The 21502-nt window shown below is 41.9% G+C and overlaps 1 protein-coding gene across 7 annotated transcripts in view; it reads left to right on the plus strand.

Moving 5' to 3' along the window:
• The window catches only part of NHSL1 (NHS like 1), a 162150-nt gene that overhangs the window by 55563 nt on the left and 85085 nt on the right, over positions 1-21502 (plus strand). The window contains exons 1-2 of one of the 7 annotated variants that reach the window (XM_085217190.1): positions 11078-11183; positions 11431-11853. The exons of 5 other annotated variants lie outside the window; for them this stretch is intronic. In XM_085217190.1, coding sequence (XP_085073316.1) covers positions 11649-11853 — 205 coding nt within the window. In that variant the 5' untranslated portion in view covers positions 11078-11183; positions 11431-11648. Of the gene's footprint in view, positions 1-11077; positions 11854-21502 lie in introns of those variants that run through there. One more of the 7 variants, XM_085217195.1, reaches the window with a different exon arrangement.

Consider the following 21502-nt stretch of genomic DNA (forward strand, 5'->3'; position numbering starts at 1 on the left):
ATTCCCAAGGATGGGGCTGTGGGAAGAAGCAGCACAAATATCATTCACCCTGGGTTTTGCAGAAATTGGCAGCTGTATAGAAGGTGGGAGGCAGACGATGCATGCGCAAGGTGTTTTCCCCCCACACATGGAGCAGCAGCCTGGTTGCTCCATGGTACTTTGCCTGCCTCTGCGCAGTTCCCACTTGCTTATCCCAGGAAGCAGTGCATGGAGCTGGCACGATTACGTGGAAAATGTTTGATGAGGTTAGAGAGAGTTTCTCATGTGTGAGTGTGTGACTGACTAACTGTGTCCATCACCTGAGAAGAAAGCAGTCATTACGGAGAGGCCGTGGGATGAGAGGAGAAGATAGGAAGGAGGCCTGCCTCCCTGCCAGGAGACTGCTGGCCCAGTTTTACAGGAAGAACCTGCAGGGCAGCCAGAGGAACCTCTGCTGAAGACGTGCAAAGGCAGCGGCCCTCTGCAAGCTCAAAGTGAGCTGGCGGTGCCTGAAAGATGAGCATCTGGGCCTGCCAGTGGACCTGCTGCTGATAGGAAGGAGAGGGTTTTGGAAGGCACCTGAAGCTGCCACTCTCAGAAGAAATGTTTCTCTGTTTGCAGAAGGAGGAGGAGCAAGTACGTCTCCTCACCTCAGCCACCAAGCAGCGACAGCTCTTTTCCAGTCAGAGCTGGAGGGCCAGAGGACACCTGGATTCACCTCCTCTGCCAGCAATCACTCATCCTTTTTTTCTTTTCTCTCCGTCACAGAAATGTATTTTCTCCATGTTTTGTAGCTGCCTCGTGCACTAAGCTCTGATGGTGCAATTCCCAGTCAGAAGGGGGGGAAAAAAAGTGTTGAAAGCCAAGCAGCAGGCAACAACATTGCCAAGAGAGCCTACAGTTAAACATTTGTAAAGGAAATAAGGTTCCCTGGAATGAGGGTGGAAATATATTTTCACTTAATTTCAACAGGTTGCCCTAACAAGTTGTAATGTCTGTTTGGCTGGCAATGTAAAAATAACCCATGAACCAAAAGAAAAGTTTACTTCAGAAGACAGCTCTCTTAAATTATTTGCCTTGGCTTGGTCCTCCCTTGAACTGAGGAGAACATAACAATGTTTTCCTCTCTTGGCTAGTTGCTGAAATGCTTTTGGATATAATGAAACTTTCTAAATACAGTAGAGAACTTCCATCATAGCAGAAGTGATTGCCAAACTATATATATATATATACACATACATATATGTACACACACACATATGTGTGTGTGTTAAAAATTGTCTGCATCCAGTAATGAACTTCCTGTGATCTCTGATGCCATATTCCTTTGACACTGTCTTTCAGAGTATATCAAGTGACTTGAGGTTTTTTTTTGTGACCTCATTCAGATAAAAACTCTCAGTGCTCTCTTCCCTTAACCCTGCTTTCACTCCACTATGAAGCTGCTTTGTTTTTTGTTGTTGTTGTTACTGTTTTTGTTTTTTCCTGCCAAAGACTTCAGGCATCCTTTTCCCACACACAGTGAAAATAAAGAATGATGTAAGAAGAAAAAAAGAGGAAAATAAGATTTCACCTCACCCCCACAAACAGATTTTCCATTGAAGAAAAGTTTGTTTGAAAGCCAACGCGTTTGTTGAAGTTCCAGGAAAAGACTGCTCCCACCACCTTCTCTTCATCAGTGCCTGGGATTGTCCAGAAGGGAACTTTTATTTTCCATCTTTTCTTGAGAACAAAAAGAAAAGGCACGATGTTACAGCCACACCTGGAGGCAGCTCCCACTGAATACCTGGGAAGGGAAGGGGTTGCAAGCAGTCTCTGGACTGTTGCTTTTCTTGAGATACTCACAGTATATCTAAAGCAGGCCAGAATGTGGGAGCCTTAAGGAGCTGTCGAGGCTGTTCATTTTGTTGTTTCATATATAGCTTTAAAGTGGCTAAAACTGTGTTTTATCTCCTATTGTTACTTATTCACTGATAAAAGTTGCTGGCAATACTATGTACTGTAGCCAAGTTGTGTTTATTTATTTATTTGTTTTTTGTTTGTTTGTTTTGGTGAGGTTATCTTTAGAGCTGTCAGTCTGTTGCCTTTTCCTGGCCCTAAACCAAACAGAATAGCCTGGGATTGGGTAACAGCACAGCTCCTAATATATGAAGGTCTTTTGTTAAGCAGAGAAATATTAACTATGCTGAGAGTTCCTGAAAGTGGGTGGTTTCTCCTACCAAGCTCAGTAATGCTTTGTCATAATGAGAAAACAATACTGTCTGTGAGGAAAGATTGAAAGCGTCTCCCAACATTTGTTTGTCTAAGCTTGGGAAAAGGTGCTGTTGGATGAAAAGAGCAAATCTTGCTCTGGCCATGCTCATACTTGAAGGAAATCCTGTAAGTGCCAGCAAATGCCAGGATGTCTTTCATGAAGCTAATTTTAATTTATTGTTAGACTAGACTAATAGTTACTGCAATATTTGCCTTGCACATTTTTAATGGAATTCTTTAAAAAATTGTTTAACGTGATCTCTTTGGTGTAATTGTGCTCTCATATGGTGTCTTTGGTGAGAATGAAGTAGCACAGTTTTACCCAGAATTGTTTGGAAGACACCAGTGTGAAAAGTAGAGATGACTCACAATGCCTTGGAGGAAGGAGAGTTAGCAATTAACCACAGAGCATGCTATTATCTCTGTGCCAAAGCAGGCTGAGAAAGCTGATGTATTTTCCACTTTGGAATTTCAGGGAAAAAAATACTGTGGAGAAATACTGTCTCTTTAAGCAATCTTGATAATCTTGACAACCTAATGAGTTCAGAACAAGTAGTATAGGAGGCATGTGAATCAAAAGAATGTGGTGGTTCCCATCTAGAAATCATTGTTATTTTTATTTGATGAATAAATGCATATAAAACATGCTCCTTATTTGTCAGTGTACTCCTCTGAATGAGTAAAATTGGTTGCATAACAAGAATGTGGTGTGATAGAGCACATGATTAGATAATAAGTATTTCTGCATAAACTTCTTTTGTATGTAATCTCATGTGTCTGTACTCGTATTTCTTTAGGAATATCTATATGGGCATCTGTTTCTACTACTGGTAGTTTGCCAGATGCCTGTAAATAAGAGAGTCCTACTGCAAGTTAAATAATAAGTAACTTCTCGTCATTTGTTTTCTGTTTGAGTTTAGTTCAGTAGGGCTCGTGTCAATCACTTTGCAGGCAGAACTGGGAGCATACGCAGATTCAATCTTTATTTTGATTTCTTTACAATAAAAATCTATCCTCTATAAGACATACATGTTCTTTTGATGTTTTATTTAGATTAGCTTGATGTTTTTTTCTTTTGTGTCTAGTGGCTTCAACTTCTGCCTACATGGAGAGTACAGAAAGAAAGGAGTTAGCTTCCATGCTGGGTCCTCCTCCTCTTCGTCACTCCCTGAAAAGACATGTAAATATATTGCTGTTGTGATATACTGCTCTGGGACCTGGACTGGCTTCCATGCATGCTCCGGGATATCTTGCTCCACCACTTCTTCCTGTGACTGCATGCAAGCTCAGGTACTAAGCTTGAGCCTCAGTCCTTGTTTCCATGAAGGAGAAGGTGAAAGACCTCATGAGATACACATGGACTGAAGTTGAGCCTATTGCATTACCTCATTTAGTAAAAAAAAGAAACAAAATATATAGGTAGGAATAATATTTTATCATTGGTCATAAAAGTCATGCTGAAGGAGGTGTTTGGGGGTTAATGATTCATCAGAAGTGATACTCGGCTTCCAAGGCACCTAAAGAGGCAGGTTCTGAAGATCTTGTGCGATGAAGAGCTTGCAGTTGCTTTCAGGCCAGCACAGTATTGCAAGCAGATTGCACTGTGGGCAGAAAAAAGCCCTAGGTGAACACTAAGTGTGTAATTTAATCCGCTGGTTAATAGTGAAATGTCAGGGAGGCTTCATTTGAAAATGAGTATCAAGGCATGAAACTTTGCCTTTATGTAACTGCCCAAAACAGCAAGCAGTGATTGGAATACAGCTTTTGATAAGTCAGTAATTCTGCTTTCTTCCTTGGGAGAAGCTGATTTGGGATGGTAGTATTGTGGCAGACATCTTCTGTGCTCTCAATAGATTAGAATCTGATGAACAAACATTTTTGTACACCTGTAATTTCAATAATATATGATTTCTCTTTCGCTTTTTACTCCTCCCACCCTGTATTTCACTCAGTGCTATGCTTGAAGATGCACTTTCTTCAGATTTATGAACAAGGTGCTGCGGTGCAAACTGCAGAGTGCGAATCCACATTTTGGCTGTCTCTGCTCAGAAAAGGGCAACAATGTAGGAATTGCCACTTTTCATTTTTTAACCCCATCTATTGGAATTAAACAGCAACTGGAATTAACAGCTATTCTATTGAGGCTTTTTGTTTCACACACCAGCGGTTGAGCGGCATCTTAACATTACTTCTGCTGCTAGTGTGAATGTCCTGATTTATCTGTGTTCTTCTCTACTGGATAGCTCAGGGTTTTCATTTTCCCTTCTGTCCTCACCTTCTTTTGGCAGCTGATGAATAGGAATTCTTCTTGTGCATCTGTATGTTTTCTATACTGCCCACTTGGGAGCACCCGTAGCCCAGCAAGAGTGACTTTACCTCCCAGTCTTCTGTATTCCTGGTTCTTGTTCCACCTGGAAACTGCTATTAATAGAGGAAAATATTAAAGCTTTTCAGGATTGCAAAAGAGAATTCGAGTTGCTTCCAGGTCTGGATGTGGCAGAAGGGGAAGTGGCAGGGGGGAATTTTTCTCGTTTGTCACAGTTGGTGCTCGTGCTGAATACATGGATGTGCACATATGGAGTGAGCACATACGCAAACACTCCATATAGAGGGAGTGCGTATAGAGGCCATATGCTATTTTAGAAATTTTCTCTTGCATTTTTATCCAGCTTTTAACAGGGCTGTTTTAATTGGAATTAAATTGAACTATGTATGCAGGACAGTAACCGAGACACAAACTTCATGTTTTCCTCCCTGCTGTCTGCATGTCAGCAACATTCCTTGTGCTCATCCCCCGCCTAGAAATGAGTTTCTTTTAACCTAGAGGCTGTTGGGGGAAGAAAGGGGATTGCAGCATTCCTCTGGGCGTGGCAGGGCTGGGTTGCATTTACAAATTCTCTCCAGAGTTGCAACACTTCCTCTATGCTTACCAGGCTAAGCAGACATGCAAACGTACAAATGCACTGAAAGTGTGCAACAACCATCCTGCACATAGGCATATGCATGTAAAAGTGACTCTCCAGTCTTTCTCTCAATATTAATACATTGTTTACTGAAATAATAAGCTCCCAGCTTGCCTCCTGGAAAAGAAATAAGTGCAGTGTCAGTAAAATCAAGTCATTTCACTGTTTTGGCTGTGACTTAATTTTGAAATATGTTTTAAACAGAGAGCACTTGGGACAAAAAGATGTGCACAAACAGCATTCATATTTGTAGGAAGAAACTGTTTCCTTTGCAAATGGTGACACTTGGTTATAGAATGTAAACGAACTGCTTTTTTGGTGTTGAAGACCTCAAGTCTGCCCATGCATCTCACTGGCTTCTGAGGTTCCCTTTTTTGTATTCTATTATTGCAAATACCTAATAAGATTTATTAAAGTGCATATTTTGTAAGCCAAAGAGTGTATAAAACACAAACAGAAAAGTGCAACACAACACCGTTTACATTTATGGATCTAGTAAATAAGCTGCAGAATGAGCATTTCTGAGATCGCTGATAATTTTTTTCTCTGCTTCTTCCTTACTCACATTCCCCCACCTTCTCCCCCATCCCCCCCCTTTTTTTGTGGTTCTGTTATCTATAAAAAATAAAAACATTTGGATTTGTGTGCTAATTAGTCTATGTTAACCAGCAGAGGGCTTTTCTACCTCAAAGCCAAAGACACGTCCTCTCTTCTGTTTCTCTGATATTCTCTTAATAAGAGAAGTGGGAAATAAAGACCTTTATTTAATTGTCCAGGGTACTTTCCTGCTAGCATAATGGTTCTCAGTAATATGTGGGGTTTTTTTAAAATAAGTGGGGTTTTTTATACAGGTTTTTTTTTTTAAGTAGTTCCGAGTTGTTTTTAATAGGGCTGTCAGCATTTCCACAGGAAACTTGGATAACCTCTTACAAGTTTCTTGTGCTTCATCAAAATCTCTTATTTCTCAATTACTGTAGAGGGTAAACATCTTATAGTTTAGTTTAAAACAGGGCATGCAAGTTACATTTATAAGTTCAGAAGTGGTTTTAGTGCATGCGTTCATAGCAGTGTTTGGGGAGGGTAAGTAAACGGAGGCAGAGAGGAATATAAGTGAAGCAGGAAAAGATTTTATACAAGGACACAGCTTTCCCTGGGAGTCAGGAGCACAACAAGAAGATTTATCCGGAGCATCCTTCCTGTGAGTGGGGACAGCAGCCTGAGAACTGGCTCCGGGGCTGTACAAGTGACTTCGTGTTGATAAGAACTGTTACTGATCACCTTTTGTGACTCAACGAGTAGCTGAGTGGCTGGAGAAAAGAAAATAATAATAATAATAATTCTCTAGGCAGAAAACATAATCCCTCCTTAAAAATGCAATACTTCTGATAGTTAATCTTTGTGGACTGTCAGCACTTGGGATTTATCAGCTAGCAGTTGTGAGTGGACTCAGGCAGCCAAGCTGCGACTTGGGAGAGGGAGTGACCCTGGGGTTGGGAGATTTTTTGATGTTTTGCTTTTGAAAGAGATTTTGTGTTGTAAAATCAGAGCTCGGGGTGGCTCTGAACTGAAGCGGAGGTAGCGACCGCAGTCAGGGCGGGAGCTTTTGGTTCGGCGATTTTGTTTAGTGGCTACTCATGCCTGAGTGAAAAAGCACTAGAACTGTTAATTGCATTTTAAGCAGCGATAGCATCGGCTTTGTCTAAATAAACTGCTAACAGCTAGATCACGTTGCCTCGCCTTCACGGGTGAAGCAGCACCTTGCTGCCTGCTGCTGCCACCTGGCGGCTGCCTGCTCCCACTCCCGGGCTGCGGCCTGGGGGAGCTGCCCGAGTCCCGGCTATCTGGGATCTGCGTGATTTGGGACTCCTTGCAGGGTTACAGCAGTGGGAAGGAGGGATGCTGCTTCTCAGTGCCTTGTGAAAAGGTGTTTAAGAGCTCTCGTTCTGTCCGTGGCCATCTGCAGGCTGACTGTAGCCTCAGCAAAGCCTGAGGTACTGGGTGATTCAACATGACTGTATGGAGGCCTCTCTTTTAGCTGCTCATTTATGGTATAGTGTATATATGTATACATTGCTTTTAAGAAAATGGCGAAATCAGTAGCAAAAGATGAGTTTTTGATTTGCAATTCTGCCCTTCAAAGGCCCTGTAGTAGTTGTGACAAGAGCAATGAATAGGCGTTGCTCTCTGTGAGACCGGGCTGATACTGAAGTAGGTCATGAGGCCAGTCGCCAGGAGACCTAGTTTTTTTTCTTGTAGCTTTGCTGCTGATCCTTTCTGCAATCTGGGGCAAGTAATTTGATTTTGTTCCTTTTTCCTTCTTTGCTCGCTATTTATTTATTTATTTATTTATTCCTCTGGCCCATTCAGACTGGAAGGGAAAGAGTTTCTTGCTCTCTGCTTTGTACAGAAAGGACCAGCATCTTAACCAGATGGCTCAGACCCTGTTGTAATGCTCAAGTGTGCTCTGTCTCTGTGGATATAATTTATAAATATGGATTATTTTGTGGGTTTGCGCTGTGACCACGTTATAGGATGCCTGTGAGAGCACTGACAGATGTCAGATTCACGAGCTTCCTGTAGCCATTGAGTTTCCCCCACATCTCTGCCTGGAGATGATCAGCAGCACTGGGGAGGTGATCATGCATGGGTGATGTGGTGGCACTGGGGCCTCTTTCGAGGACCCTATGCCTTGTACCATCCACAGCTAGAACTGTGTGATGAGCAGTTGAGTCTATGGGAAGGATGCTTTCAGTGAGGTATTTGTCTGCGCTTAATCCCAGTGGTTTTATGACTGATTGGTGATGAGTTGTTATCACCTTAAGGAAAACACCCAGGAAGCCTCAGCAGGAGGTGTCCTCTTGGTGGTTGGAGCAGTTGCTACCCCAGGGAGCTGCATTGTGAGTCACTGCTGTTGCCATCTGGTTGAGTCATCATAAATGATAGACTAGGAAATGTAAAAATTAAATTAACACATGAATTGTGCCAAAAGCCACAGCCCAACCAAAAACAGAGCACTTCTGCGGTGTTTGGTTAGTGGTGGTTTGTTGTCTTTTGTTTTTTTCTGTTTTGATGGAATTTTTACACTGAACCAAAACCTTTTCCTTGCAAATTTTTTTATTTTTATTTTTTCTTTTTTTTTTAGCTGGCCTTATGGAAGCATGGTGGCTGTGAGCCATATATATGTTTGCTTAACAATTTATAGAGAATTCTTTGAAGAACAACTTTGTAATAAATGGTGAAAATCCTGATGATGTATGCATATTTGCTTTTGCTTGTGTTTAAAAAAAAATTAGGGGGAGGACTAATTTAGATTTCTACTATTTTAGATTTCTGCTTCAAGCTCTAGTTTTTCTCTTCTGTGATTGCTTTGCAGTCTTTACCAAGATGGGTTTGTATTAAGTAAGTCCAAAATAATGCCTTCATCTTTACTTGCATAGCCTGGAAAATATGAAACCTATTTAAATGTATGATAACTTCGTTAGGGAGAAAATAGTCGAAGCTTATTGGATGTGTATCTTGTTTCTCTCAAAGGGCTTTACAAAGGGTATTACACAATTAAATTGAATCCAAAGTGTGTAAGATGCTAAAGTTTTTGACTCACAAAACCTTGTGCTTAGCTACTGATTAAAGCATGGATTAACCTGTAATTCCATTTATGTTAACGACTATATATTGTTTTTCAAACTGTTAATACTGTTTCTCTTGATCTTGGGAAACTTACTTTGATCCAACTTTGCAACCTTGTATGCTGATAAGTTTGATGGTTGGACTAGACGATCTTGCAGGCCCTTTCCAACCTTGTGATTCTGTGATTCTATGATTGATTCTATGATCCTTCATCACCTGCAGATAAAAAAAAACATTCTGTGCTAGTATCCCAATCTTTTCCTGCAATGAAATGTAATAATACACAAACTCTGAACAAAGTGTCACCAATTTGTCTTTAAAGTAACAGTAGAATAGTTATGGTCTATCACCTAAAGCAGTGTTTTCTCCCTTGCCTCTTGGAGTTGTGACTCAGCAGCATAGTATAAAGCCAGAGCTTCAGACAGGTTAGGAAAATTCTTAAAATCAAATTGCTTCCAAGACTCTGGGCAGATCTGTGGGATTTACTCTGGCAGTTCGGGTTAAATTGAATGTTGCTTTCTCTAATCTGCTCCTAAGAGGCACAGGGAAGAGGGGATATCTGTGATCCTGCATTTCCTGCCAAATTTTTATATGTCTGGGTTTGTATAATTCAGACAATAATAGCTGTGGTAGTTAGCAGTTCCCTGTCTGTTGCAGTGTTGGCAATTTCAATGATTGCTTTTTCTCAAAAGAAACAGTAAGTTGACTTAAAACACTTTCTTTGATTTTTACATGAAATCCGGCCTGTTTGATCATGGACTGTCTGAAAGTGGATATTCCAGTGGTTGAATGTCTCAACCGCATTCTCAAGTTTTTCTGTTAAGCAAAAGGTCTAAAGAGTAAAATCAAAAGAACTCCCTCTCCAGAACCCTCTTGTCTCATCAAGAAACATAAATAAATAAATAAACTAACAACACAAGAGGTGTATTTTTAAGAAGAAAAACTCAAGATAGAAGGGCTCAGAAGTGATGTAGCGAGAAGAGCACTTGTTAACAATCATTATGTACTCCCATTTCCCCATCCACTCAGTCCCACCATCACTTTGGGGAGTGGTGGAAGACCACTGTACATACATATACTATTACTTCGCCAGACGAGCTCAATTTAAATGCAGCCTATTAAATTATTTACAGAAGACAGTTGGCCAACCCATTGTACCGTGTTGTAGAAGCCAAAGGTCACTTTGGTGTGCCTGGTTGATTCATAGGGTAATCTGATACACTACTTAGCTCTTTGCCTCCCAGTCAGTGGGTTAAACCTTATCCTCTTATTATGAGTCAGAGAACCATAACTTTCAGAAGAAGCCAAAGCCTTTGTTTTTAAATGATTTTTGAAGAGGCCATGCAGCATAATCCAGAAGGCCATGAGAGCATCTACTGGGGGATCAGGGCATGTTCTGCAATAGCAAAAACCTGGCTGACAACATGATAGCTGAAACTGTACTCTCATTTTCTTAAGCTGACAGTTCTTGTGCTAGCACTAGGATGCTAAGGCATTCATGTTTATTCTTCAGATAGATAGCATTTTTTAGTTTAGTTTTCTGGGTTCCCATCTACCAGTTTCTCCTTGAGCTGGTTTTATTGGGTGCTTCATACATTCAGGTGTATTCTTTTATGACCAGACACAAACTTGAATGATTTTGGTGGAAAAATCCCATCAATGAACCTGGTATGGGGGATGTCTGAATGCTTTGTAAAGCAGAGAGTTCCTTTAAAACATTGTCTTTTACTCCCAGGCTCGGTCCCTCCAGTGGTGTTGGTGTGCAGGACAAGGACTGGTGTTGCAGCAGCTGCTGGTGGAGTCTAATTCTTTCAAACCTTCACAATGTGGAGCGCTTTTTCCAGATGCTTGTTTAAAGAGACAGTGACAAAACATGGCACAGCTGGGAAACCTGTTTCTGAGCAGTTGTCACACCAGTGGGAATCTGATCTCTGGCAGTGTCTTGTGGTTTTTGTGTTCTGTGCATTTGTCTTTTTTTTTTTTTTTTCTCCTTATTTTTTAAATGTTACCACTAGGAACATGGGCACAAATGTTTTCAACACTCTCTATTCAGGATGCTTGTGCAGCTTACAAGTCCCAGAATATTATTTCCCTTCTCTCCAAATCCTCAGAGGCACACAAGTGCTTTCCTATTCTGCACGCAAGGTTCAGAAGTTTGCACTGCCACTGAGCTGCCTGAGGAAAGGAGGAGTTTTGCTCCTGAGGTTGTGCTTTTAGGAAAGCGAGCCGATCGTATTTCACTCTAATCCTAAGTGATAGCCATGCAGCCTGTTGTGTTGTGAGGAGGGTCTTCCTGGAGCTCTTCAGTCAGGCTTTTCATCGCAAGAGAGCGGGGCAGCCAGCATTCAGAGTGGAAGCACGGTGGGTCTGCCAGCCCTGCCTGCTGCCATGGGGTGTTGCTGATGCACCAGGGCAGGGGGTTGGATCGTGTGCGCTCCTACAGAGCGATGCCAGGGAACAGAGCGAAGCTGCAGCTTCTGCTGTTGAGTGGAGAATGGAGAAAACACGTGCCTCGGTGCTATATTCTGCTCAGCCGTTACATGCTTGCCTGAGCCGCTGCAAGGTGCCACTTTCTGCTGCTTTCCAACCCCTTTGTTTTCTTTGGCAGCTCACGAAGCGCTGTATCCAAACAGCTCCGGGGGAGCTGCGCTGGCACGGTGACCTGCCTCCGCACTACTGCTGCTGCTGTAAGCGCAGCGAGGGGAGACCTGGATGGAAGTCACTTTGAAATTGGTTAGCTTTCCACAAAAAGCCCTGAGAAAGCGGACGGGAACAGTTAAAGAAAGGTCGTTTTGGAACCAAGGCCGGTAGCTGGCTTAAAGGAAAATGAAAAAGGAGTGCGTTTCGAGATCTTTCAAACTCAAACAAAACACAGGCTCCCTCTCGCGTGCTGTAAGCTGGATAAATTTCTCCTCCTTGTCAAGGCAGACAAAGAGATTATTTCGCAGCGATGGTGAGCTCTCCTCCATTTGCGTGCAGCAGGTAGACGAGGATGATGAGAACTGGACCTACAGGAGCCCACGCAGAAAAGGTGACTCGCTTTCTCTTTCACCCTCGTGGTCGGTGCCGGTGATCAGCCACCCAGGTCCTGCCGGGAGCCCGGAGCTGCTCACTTGGGAGCTGCAGGTGGGGTGGGAGCAGGAGGAGGAAGGCAGCACAAAAGCTGAGACGTAGCGGTGCTTTGCCTAGTTGTTGTTTTTTTTTCCCCTCAGGTTGAAACTGCGAAACTTAAAGTAATCTGGAAATAACTTTGATTTCCTGTGTAGGAAACATAAAGGTGCTGAGTGTGGTGGTGTGTGGGTAAGTTTTGTTGATGCTTCTTGTGGCCAGTAGTGGCTAGTGGCAGATCTTCTGGGCAGGTTCAGCTCTCTTCTCTCTGTGATACCATGAGCCGCTTAAGACTCCTCTTGTGACACACCAGGTGGTTTTTTGAGGATTGTTTTGTGGTCCTGCTGGAAAATTTTAATGTATTTTGTTTTATGAGAGTTGATTGAGAAAAAAATCAGAGATGCAAAGTAAAGTTGATGGTGGGATGGTAATGGTAATTGCTGTACAGAGAAGAGGAGAAACATCTAGGATGCGGGATAGACACCTCTGAAGGAACCCTGGAAATGCACAGCATGGAGCATATCTTATCAGAAACCTTAAACAACTGCTTTTATGTTTGTTTTGACTTTTTTTGGAGTAGAGATCGTCAGGTTCTTATCCAAATGTGCCTCATGCTTCCATAAATCAAAACAAATTTCAGAACTTTGCAGCTTTGATATTATGATGAGTTACTGTTACCTGGGCATTTACTGGCTGGCAAACTGTAATGCGCATATATGTGCATGTGTGTTTTTAAAAATACTTGACAAAATGACTTGATGACTTGATTGTAATCCCCCTATTGCTGCCAAAGCACTGGCTTGTTAGTGGAAAGTGTAAGGCTGATTCAATTCTGCTGTAAGGTTTCCTTTGTAAGAGCAGGCAGGCTCTGTGAGGACGTTTGAACTTCAAAGTGATTTTTATTTCTTTTTACTTCTGGGAGCAGTTAGTAGCTATTTGACCAGAATTTTAGTTCTGAGTCAGAATAAATTGTGGCTTTAGTAAATAGTTTGGAAGCAAGAACACTAACACAGGATGTATACACTTGTGCTTTGCTCTCAGTACACTAGGAGACGATTTCATCTGTGCTTTGAAGGTTGTTTTTTAACCCCTTTCACCACTGCTGACAAACTTCTACAACAGGAGCTTTCATTTGCAGTTGGTTGCTGTATTTTTTACTTTGTTGTCATATTTCTGCTGTGCAGCATCATCAGCTCTGCTTTCAGCATGTTTGAGACCTGGCAAGCAGGTCAGATCTGCTGCCAGTTGCTGCCTAACTTCTGTAAAGTTTCTCATGCTGCATTCCTTACCCAGAACTCACGCCACAAGGCAGAGATGAGGAAGGAAGCTTTACTGATGGATTAATGGTGTACTAATTTTTCTGAGAGCGTTATTGGATGTGTGATTTACATAGAGAAACCATTGTGCAGGCTGTAGGGGGAGGGCAGAATTCCTTCCGTAATTGGGCAGCAAGCTACGAAAGCTTATGTGCCTTCTCCTATTGGGATGATAATACATTATTTTTGAAAGGAAGGTAGAGGGAGGTAATGATTATGAGGGGCTCATTTCCCCTGTACAGGGTTATAGGTTACCATGTGACTTGATTGTAAAATCTGTTCTGTGTGCTGCTGACTGACTCTCTGGATGGAAGGAGCTGACAAACTGGCAGGGGATGCCAAGGCTGTAGGGAGTTTGGGCTGTATCAGCCATATTCTCACAGCTGCAAATGTTTCACACAGTGCTGCAGGTCAGGCTCACGTGGCACTGGAGTGGTTTGAGTGTTTGTACCTGGCTGAGTTGTCCTGGCTTTGTTTGCAAGAGCAAAAATGTCTGATAAATGAATGCTTAGCTTTGCTCCATTGGACTGTTGCTTGCCAGCCTTTGTAAAACTGAGGACTCCAAACAGTATTGTCCTTAGTACTCAAATTAACCTGCATGGTTTGAGGCAAAAGCAGACTAGAAAAAAGTGAAATGTGTAGCAGCCTGGGAGAGTGAATACTGCTGTATAGGAAATTGGACTGTTTGTTTCAAGATAGCGGAAAGCCTATTAAAATTATATCTGTCAAAATAATTTTGCCTCCAGTGTTCCTTGACAGAGCCTGGCAAATCACCGGCTCTTCTACCTTTTCCCTTGGCTAACTGTACACGTACAGGAAGGAGGGTTAATAGAAAAGCAATTCATTTAATTTCAATTTCTTTCTGAGCTGTTTCTCTTCCTGTCTTTTTAAACCTCTTATTCTTCTGCCGCTTCATTGCTCTTCCCGTCTCATGTTGCATTCCCGTGAGGCTGCTAGGTGACAAGCACAAGGCAGCATGTGTTGCTTGGTATTTCACCAGCAAAATGGCTAATCTGCATTGGCTGCAGATTGAGACTTGCAAACAGTAGCAGGCAGTGAGATTGGTTGGATTTGTCAATTTAAAACGAGCGAGAGAAACAAAAAGTAAATGCTAACTGCAAATATGGGGCACACCCTGATGTCCTGCTCTGCTGAACTCTGTTTGCACGGAAGGCAGTTCAGGTCTGATGGTTCATGCTTCATTGTTCAAACCCTCAGAATAGCAGAGTGCATTTTGGAACCCATGGTAGCAATTAGACTTCACATCTGATGAAGCAGTTACTAAGTGAGACAATGAAAGTCGATAGCAAAATAAAGATTGGTTATTTGATCTCACGGATCCTTCTACTTCCTCAGCCCTCTAAGCTGAAGGACTTGAAATGAGAGCAAATTGTTGCTTCTGTGCTTCTCTTCTTTAATATGTTTTTTGGTGTTGTTTTTTTTTTTTTTAAATATGCAACAATATTTGGGGAAGTATAATATTTCTTTATGCTGGCGAGGGTCTATTTGAGAGGTGTTTTTTCATTTTTCACTGGAGAAATGAACGATCTGGTGAGCCAGAGGTGAGCCTCAGTCAGCTCCTTACCCACAGGTTGAGCCGGCAAAATCACACATGGCTGCACATGAGTTGTCGGTAAAGCAAAGTCTGGAGGTGCCTTCCCAGCTTGTGGAAGTCACTGAGGCATAGAATCATAGAATGGTTCGAGCTGGAAGGGACCCCGGGGATCATCAGGTTCCAGCACCTCTGCCATAGGCAGGGCCACTGACCTCCAGATCTGGTGCTAGACCAGATTGCTCAGGGCTCCATCCAACCTGGTATTGAACACCTCCAGGGAGGGAGGATCTGTGCAGCCTATGCCAGCACCTCACCACTTTCTCTGTAAAGAACTTCCCCCTGACATCTAATTTGAACCTTCCTTCCTTGAGTCAACTTGCCTGGTTGTTACTGCCTTCCGTGGCTGGTGCTGCTGACCTGTGTCTTGTGGCTTTGTAAGGCATTTCTGTGAGCACAAGGTAGCTCTCTTTGTGAGGGATTAAAGCCTGGTCTCCCTCACAGAAAATACTACTCTTGGGAGAACTTTGAAGAGGCAGGTATAGGAGAATGGAGGCATGCTGCTGCTCCTGCTGCCAGGTATCCTCAAACTGTAGCTCACAGCAGATTTTTCCTTAAAAAAAAAAATAATACTGTATTGCAAAGTACTGATGGAGTTGTTTTTTGAAACTGGATAGAAGGCACTTGAGTGCATGAAGAATTATTTCTGGCATAAGGAAGTATATAAAAGTCATTCATGTGAACATTTTTCCCCTCCAGACCTTTACTGTTATTGCAAGCATGACATAGCAAATTAACTTCAGAGATAACACCCGAGTCACTCTGTGGCAAAAATCTCACCGTGTTTACCTTGACTTGGCAGAAAGTAAGACAGGTCACAATGCAGTCCCAGAACACCTCGCCAAGTCTGAGTTTGGTTGTCCTTCCTTTTTCTTATCAACACAGAGATGACCCATGGGGCTGTGTGAAAGGCAGGACTTTCCTCTGGAACCCTGCATTCACTTGGGCTGACTATATTTGTTGTGTGATTTCCTTTGCATTGTATCCCCTGTGAGGTCTGTCCATAGGTGGCAATGGGTGGAAAGGAGATTTTCACCAGCACATGCTTTCTCCTCTCCTCCCAGCTCCTGTCTGTCCTTATTTCTCTGTTTTTTTCACCCGCTGCCACCGTTTCAATTGGTCGATTTCCAGCCCTTCAGCACCACAAGAAAATCAAAAGACTTGGCTGCTTTTTACCTCAGGCTGCTCTACCTGAAAAACTTCTTTGGACTCATTAGTTAGAGAAATTTCTTTTCTCCTGTAACTGTGGTCTTTTAAAGGCTAATTCAAACAGAGTTCAAAAGGTGGCAGCCACTAACATTTTATTGTCTGTTGGCCAAGTCTTAATATTAAACTGTTTGACATAGCTTTTTTTTTCTCCTTCCAAAACCAGTATAAACTTCAAACTTGCTTTTAATGTGGGAATTTCTTTAAATTCATGCTCCTTGTGGGCTCAGCCCTTGGTGCCACTGTAGTGTGTCTGATAGAGGGAATTCTATCATCCCGATGACAGCTCTGACCTTAGAAATATCACCACTCTCTGAGTGCAAAACTTCCTCCTAATATCTAACCTAAATCTCCCCTGTCTCAGGGAGTTTAAAACCATTCCCCGTTGTCCCATCTATGCCATCTGTAGTGTTCAGTGTTTGGTAAAATCAAACAAGTTTGGTAGTATCAGATGATAAGTTTTCCTCAGTGTTCCAAAGGCCATGGAACTCAAAGTCAGGACTCTAGGCCATGAATTTTTTTAACGCTGGGGAGTTTGTGTTTTCAGTGCTTCTTGGAGAAAGCACAGTTTTGGGATTTGCAGCTCTGACATCATCTAACATCACTGTAGATCTCGAGTCTCAAAGCGTAGGGATGGTCTTTTTATAAAGTCCAAATGGATTTAAAAATTTTGCTTTTAAGTCATGAACACAATTCTGATGTATTCCAGTTCAACTGAGGTGATTTTGCAGAAGAGCAGTAATCATGTTTTCCTTGGTAAAGAGATGTAGAAGTAACAAGAATGGTAAATCTCTTTAAGCAAGATCACTTAATCCATACTATTCTAATGTAAAATTATTTAGTGGGGATTCTTTCTGTATGCTTTTTGCAGGAGATCTTGTGCTCAAGAGGAAGAAAATTTATCAACTAAAACATAGATAAAGGCCTATAAACCTGAGGGAACTGGTGGTGTTTTTAGAAGTCAGAAGATGTGATGGATTTAGTGGTGGGGTGTGTGTGTGTGTCTGTGAAAATGGTTCTTCAAACTTCTGGCAACTTCATAAATAAGCATTTATGGAAACCTCAAAAAGCATTTGTGTAAAAGACTGGAATAACTCCAAAATAAATACTGCACGGTTTATATTCTTTTAATGGAACTTTTTTTTTTTTTTTGTCTTTTGGAAAAAGAAATGAATGTTTTATAGACAATTTTATATACAAGTAAGCATATAAAAATCTAAACACTTAAGTGGAAAAAGTGAGTGATTTGATATAAAGCTCAGTTATTCATCTTGTAATAGATTTTTCTTCCACATGTAAGTTCTACACGCAAAGATAAAACTGGTTGTATTCATATGTATTTGCAGCCTTTGTAGCAATTAACCTGTATGTCTTGGTTTGTGTCTTTGTATTTAAGGCTGATGGTTCTGTAGCTGAAACTATTGGACATTATGCATTTGTGGAAACAGTTCTCAGCTGGGAGCAGAGATACTGCTTAAATTACCGAGGCATGCACTATTTGTCTTAGTGTTTTTGTGTGGTTGTGCAGCAGAGGGTTGTTTAAAACTTTAGTGATGTACGGTGGCACTCAAAACTCTTCCTGCTGATAAAACAGCTGGAGCTATTTGAAAGTCCACTATTTAACTACAGCTGGAAGTAGCAACTTTTGCATGGTTGTATGTAATTGCAAATTTAATCAAAACGTTTCCTTCATTCCTGTGTCTTCTGGTAAACATTGCTGTACGTGGGATCTGAAAGTGGGTTTGTTGGACAAAAATTTGCAAGCGACGGAAACAGAGTTCAAGTAAGAAATGTTGATAGGCGTCACAGAATCATCTAATCAAGAGCACACCTACTTCTGTTTTATAAAAAAAACACATGGATCCAGCCATTGTTGCTTTTTCTTTCATAAAATCCTTGCCAAATTTCAATCCCTTGCTATTTCTATAGTATAAATAACTCTTATCCCCCAAAATGAACTGGTGGCTGCAGCTCCCAGGGAAGATGCTGATTCCTTTTAGCAGCTTTGTGCTGTTGATGTTCCTTTAGGTGTTCATTTATGGCACCTGTTATTATGGACTTGCATCTTAATCTCTGAAGTGACACCACTTTTATCTTCCGTGGCTCAATTTGAATCTCACTTGCAGTGTAGCTCCCAGTGGGACATTTCTTGGTCTCTATAGCAGAGCACAATCTTGGGAAATGCAAATCAAACAAATACAGTAGCACCAGTGCTAGCTGTGCATTTCCAAAGTGAAAAGGACATCACAATCCAGCTCATTGTGCAGGTTAGCTTAACGTGATGCTTGAATTAGAGCAGTAGCTAGAGCAGTGCTCTTCGCAGAAGAGCATTTGCTTACTTCTTTGAGCAATTGAGAAACGAACAGGGTGCTGTGATTTTTCTTCCTAAGGGTGTGGTTTTGAGCTTTATGAATATTTTCAAGTTGTATTTCATGATTCACACACAGCTTTTTTCTTCTTCCCTGGATACCTCTCTCCTAAATTCAGTGAATCCTTAGGCTAAAAAATTTGGATAACTCCCTATCAATAGAGAGGAGACATCAGTTTTGCCTGACTTTCATATTTTCCTCTTAGCTCTCTGTATTTTATAAAACAGAGTGTTTTTCTGCAGGACGCTGTATGCAGCATTTGAGAGGAAACAATGCACTGTATGTGCTTTCCTACTCCCTGCTAATAAAATGCTAGCATATTTGAAATCTTCTGTTTTCATGCAGTTGTTATTCAACTGCTCATGAATTGTCCCCTAAAACTGAGGGAGCTTTTGTCTTCAGAGTGGTCAGAGTTCACCACTCTGGCAGGACATTGCAAATATTATAGCTCCTTGTTTTTCTTTTCTGATCTCTATTACACATGGGGAAAAAAAAAAAAAAAAAAAAAAGAAGTGAATTTGAAATATAAGAGTGTGGTTTAATGACTGAAGCTAATGAATTTTGCAAGAGTGTATTTAGTTTCTATTGCACTATTTGGAACTAGTAAAAAAGGGGATTTGACAGCTTGTAATTTAAACTGTGAAACATGTTTTCTTCTTGTCTTTTATCCCCAGAATCTCAAACAAAATAAAGCTAATTAAGCTCTAGATTTTCCAGCCATTTATCCATCCACCTGCTCCTTTGCTGACATTTATCTGTTCATTCTTTCCCTCTCATAGCTAGAAGGCTTATGTTGTCTGTTTCTGGTGAATTGAAAGGAAAACTCAACTATAACCTTATGTGTAGCTTGCTGCTCAAAGTTAAAACTGAAGTGGTCTGTTAAAATGTGAGGCTTAAGTGCTTGTGATATCTGTGCAAAGTGTATTATCAACGTGAGGATGTATTTTGGACACCTGAGAGTACAGCGCATTTTCTATCTCAGAGAAAGGTAATTAATATGTATACTCTCTGCTCCTTCTGGAGCTTCCCTTACATATGGTGCGGCAACTCCTACTTGGCACTGTGTCTTCTCGAGGCAGATGGCTTCCCTGGACATTGAGCCTTGCAGTGCACCAAAGGGAGCTATGAGCTGTGAATGAAATGCATTGCAATTGGTGTACAGTTTGCAGATGAATCACTCAAAACGAAAAGATGCGAGAACTGCACGGAAGGCTTTTGACAAAGTTGCTCAGAAGTTGTCAAACCAAACACCGAAGCAGATTGAATCACAGGGTACAGTGCAAACCATGGCTATGTCCATTAGCCACACATGCAGGTCTGACGTGACACTGGCAGCTACAGCTCCTCAGTGACTATATTAATGAAAGAGGGGCCTATAGAAAAAACATACTTGTAACTTCAGTCAGCCATGCCTAATTTCAGTGCTTGTAACAGGTAGAGAGGCCGATGAAGTAGAGGCTGTACTTGCTTGTAATTTCCACTGATTCTTTTAAACCTTCTTTTCTCCATTGCTGTCAACAGTGCTAAGAGCAGATGAGTCAGGATGGTTATAGCATGGTGTACACTTACATGGAAACTTTCATCCAGGGGTTGTTAGCTCCATTTTATTAACCTTGAGTAATGCATGTAGTGCTATATATGATAAATACAGCATTTTCGAATGAAGAAGAGGTCATTGTGATACTCAATGGCAGAAGCAGGTATAGCATTATACATTTGACTTGTAGCCAGCTTGGCCCATGTTTGTGAAGGGAGAGCAGCGGGTGGCACAGCCAGGGGCATGGTGAGCTGAGCCTGACACCGAGGAGATTGCAGTTCCTCTGTCATCTCTAGCAGGCGTTCACCTGGGATGAGAGGAAAGCAGCAAACCCATTAAATTAATCAGGTCAAATGAGAAGTAGCTCATTTAGTTCTCCCTGCTCTGTGCTTCATACACACAATGCAGGCACCTCCATGAAGAGGCAGAGCGCTTCTGTCCCAGGAGGAGTCACAGCACACACTGGGGGCTGGTTCAGGAAGGAACAAGGACAGGTAGGGGTCCAGTAGTGTTTCCTGACGTGGTGCTGTAGTAACCCACGCACCGCTGCTGTGTCCCTTTGCACCCAGCTCCAGATGAAGGCACTGCCTCAGTTTGCAGCTCAAGGACAGCGAGTGCCAAAGCGCAAATACTTTTGTGTTCATATTCAATTACTTGGTTGTCCCTAAAGAGAACTGCTTGAAGTAGTGCAGGTTTTATCAAGCCTCATATTTCAGTGAGCTATTTGTGGTTTGTTAGATGAGCACTTCTGACAGTATGAATGAAAACTGCTCCCAGTCTGTACTGATGGCTTGCCTGCACAGTTGAGCTCCTTAGACAAGAATAGAAACTGATTTTTCTGCTTCTTTATTTGTGTTTGTCCTGTGTTTGACAGCCTCGGGGAGCTTGTAGAGAAAGGATGGTTGCTCTGTATTAGGTTGTGCCATGTTATAATTCTACATGTAGGGAGACAGCCTGTTCTCCTCCTTGTAGGACAGTGCACAAGGGTATGCCTTTGTCGCTCTGACCTGTTAAGGTGTGATTTGCCTTCTAGACTAAAAAGAGAGCAATAATGCAGGTAATTCCAGGTGTCCTTACTGCCACCCTTGATTTTCATGTTCCCCAGTGCCTTGAAACATTCTTCGGCAGCCCTGGTGAAATTCCCTGCCAGTCTGAAGGACCAACCTAAGGGAAACCCATGTGGTATCCCTGTGGTGACCTGCTGGAGCTGTGCATGGATGACTGAGCAAATGAAGGTGCTTACGGGTTTTTCTTTGTTCTGTCATATCTTGTTTTATTTTACTAGTAAACATTATTGGTGAAGCTCTGCTGTATCGATTAATCAAAGATAATTTGAAACATAGCCCTGGCAAAAGGATGATTTTCTTATTTGAATGAATTTGGAGAACTTGGTTGCAGATTCCTTCCTTGACATGCGGCAACTCTTAAAAAGATTTTGTCCTTTCTGTGCCCTTGCTCTGAAGAGTAAAGCAAACAAAAGATAAGGCAAACTGATTCGTGGCTTCATTTTATTTGTTTTCTTCCTCACTTAA

Source organism: Meleagris gallopavo, chromosome 2 (genome assembly GCF_905368555.1).
Source record: "Meleagris gallopavo chromosome 2, MGAL_WU_HG_1.1, whole genome shotgun sequence".
NCBI lineage: Eukaryota > Metazoa > Chordata > Aves > Galliformes > Phasianidae > Meleagris > Meleagris gallopavo.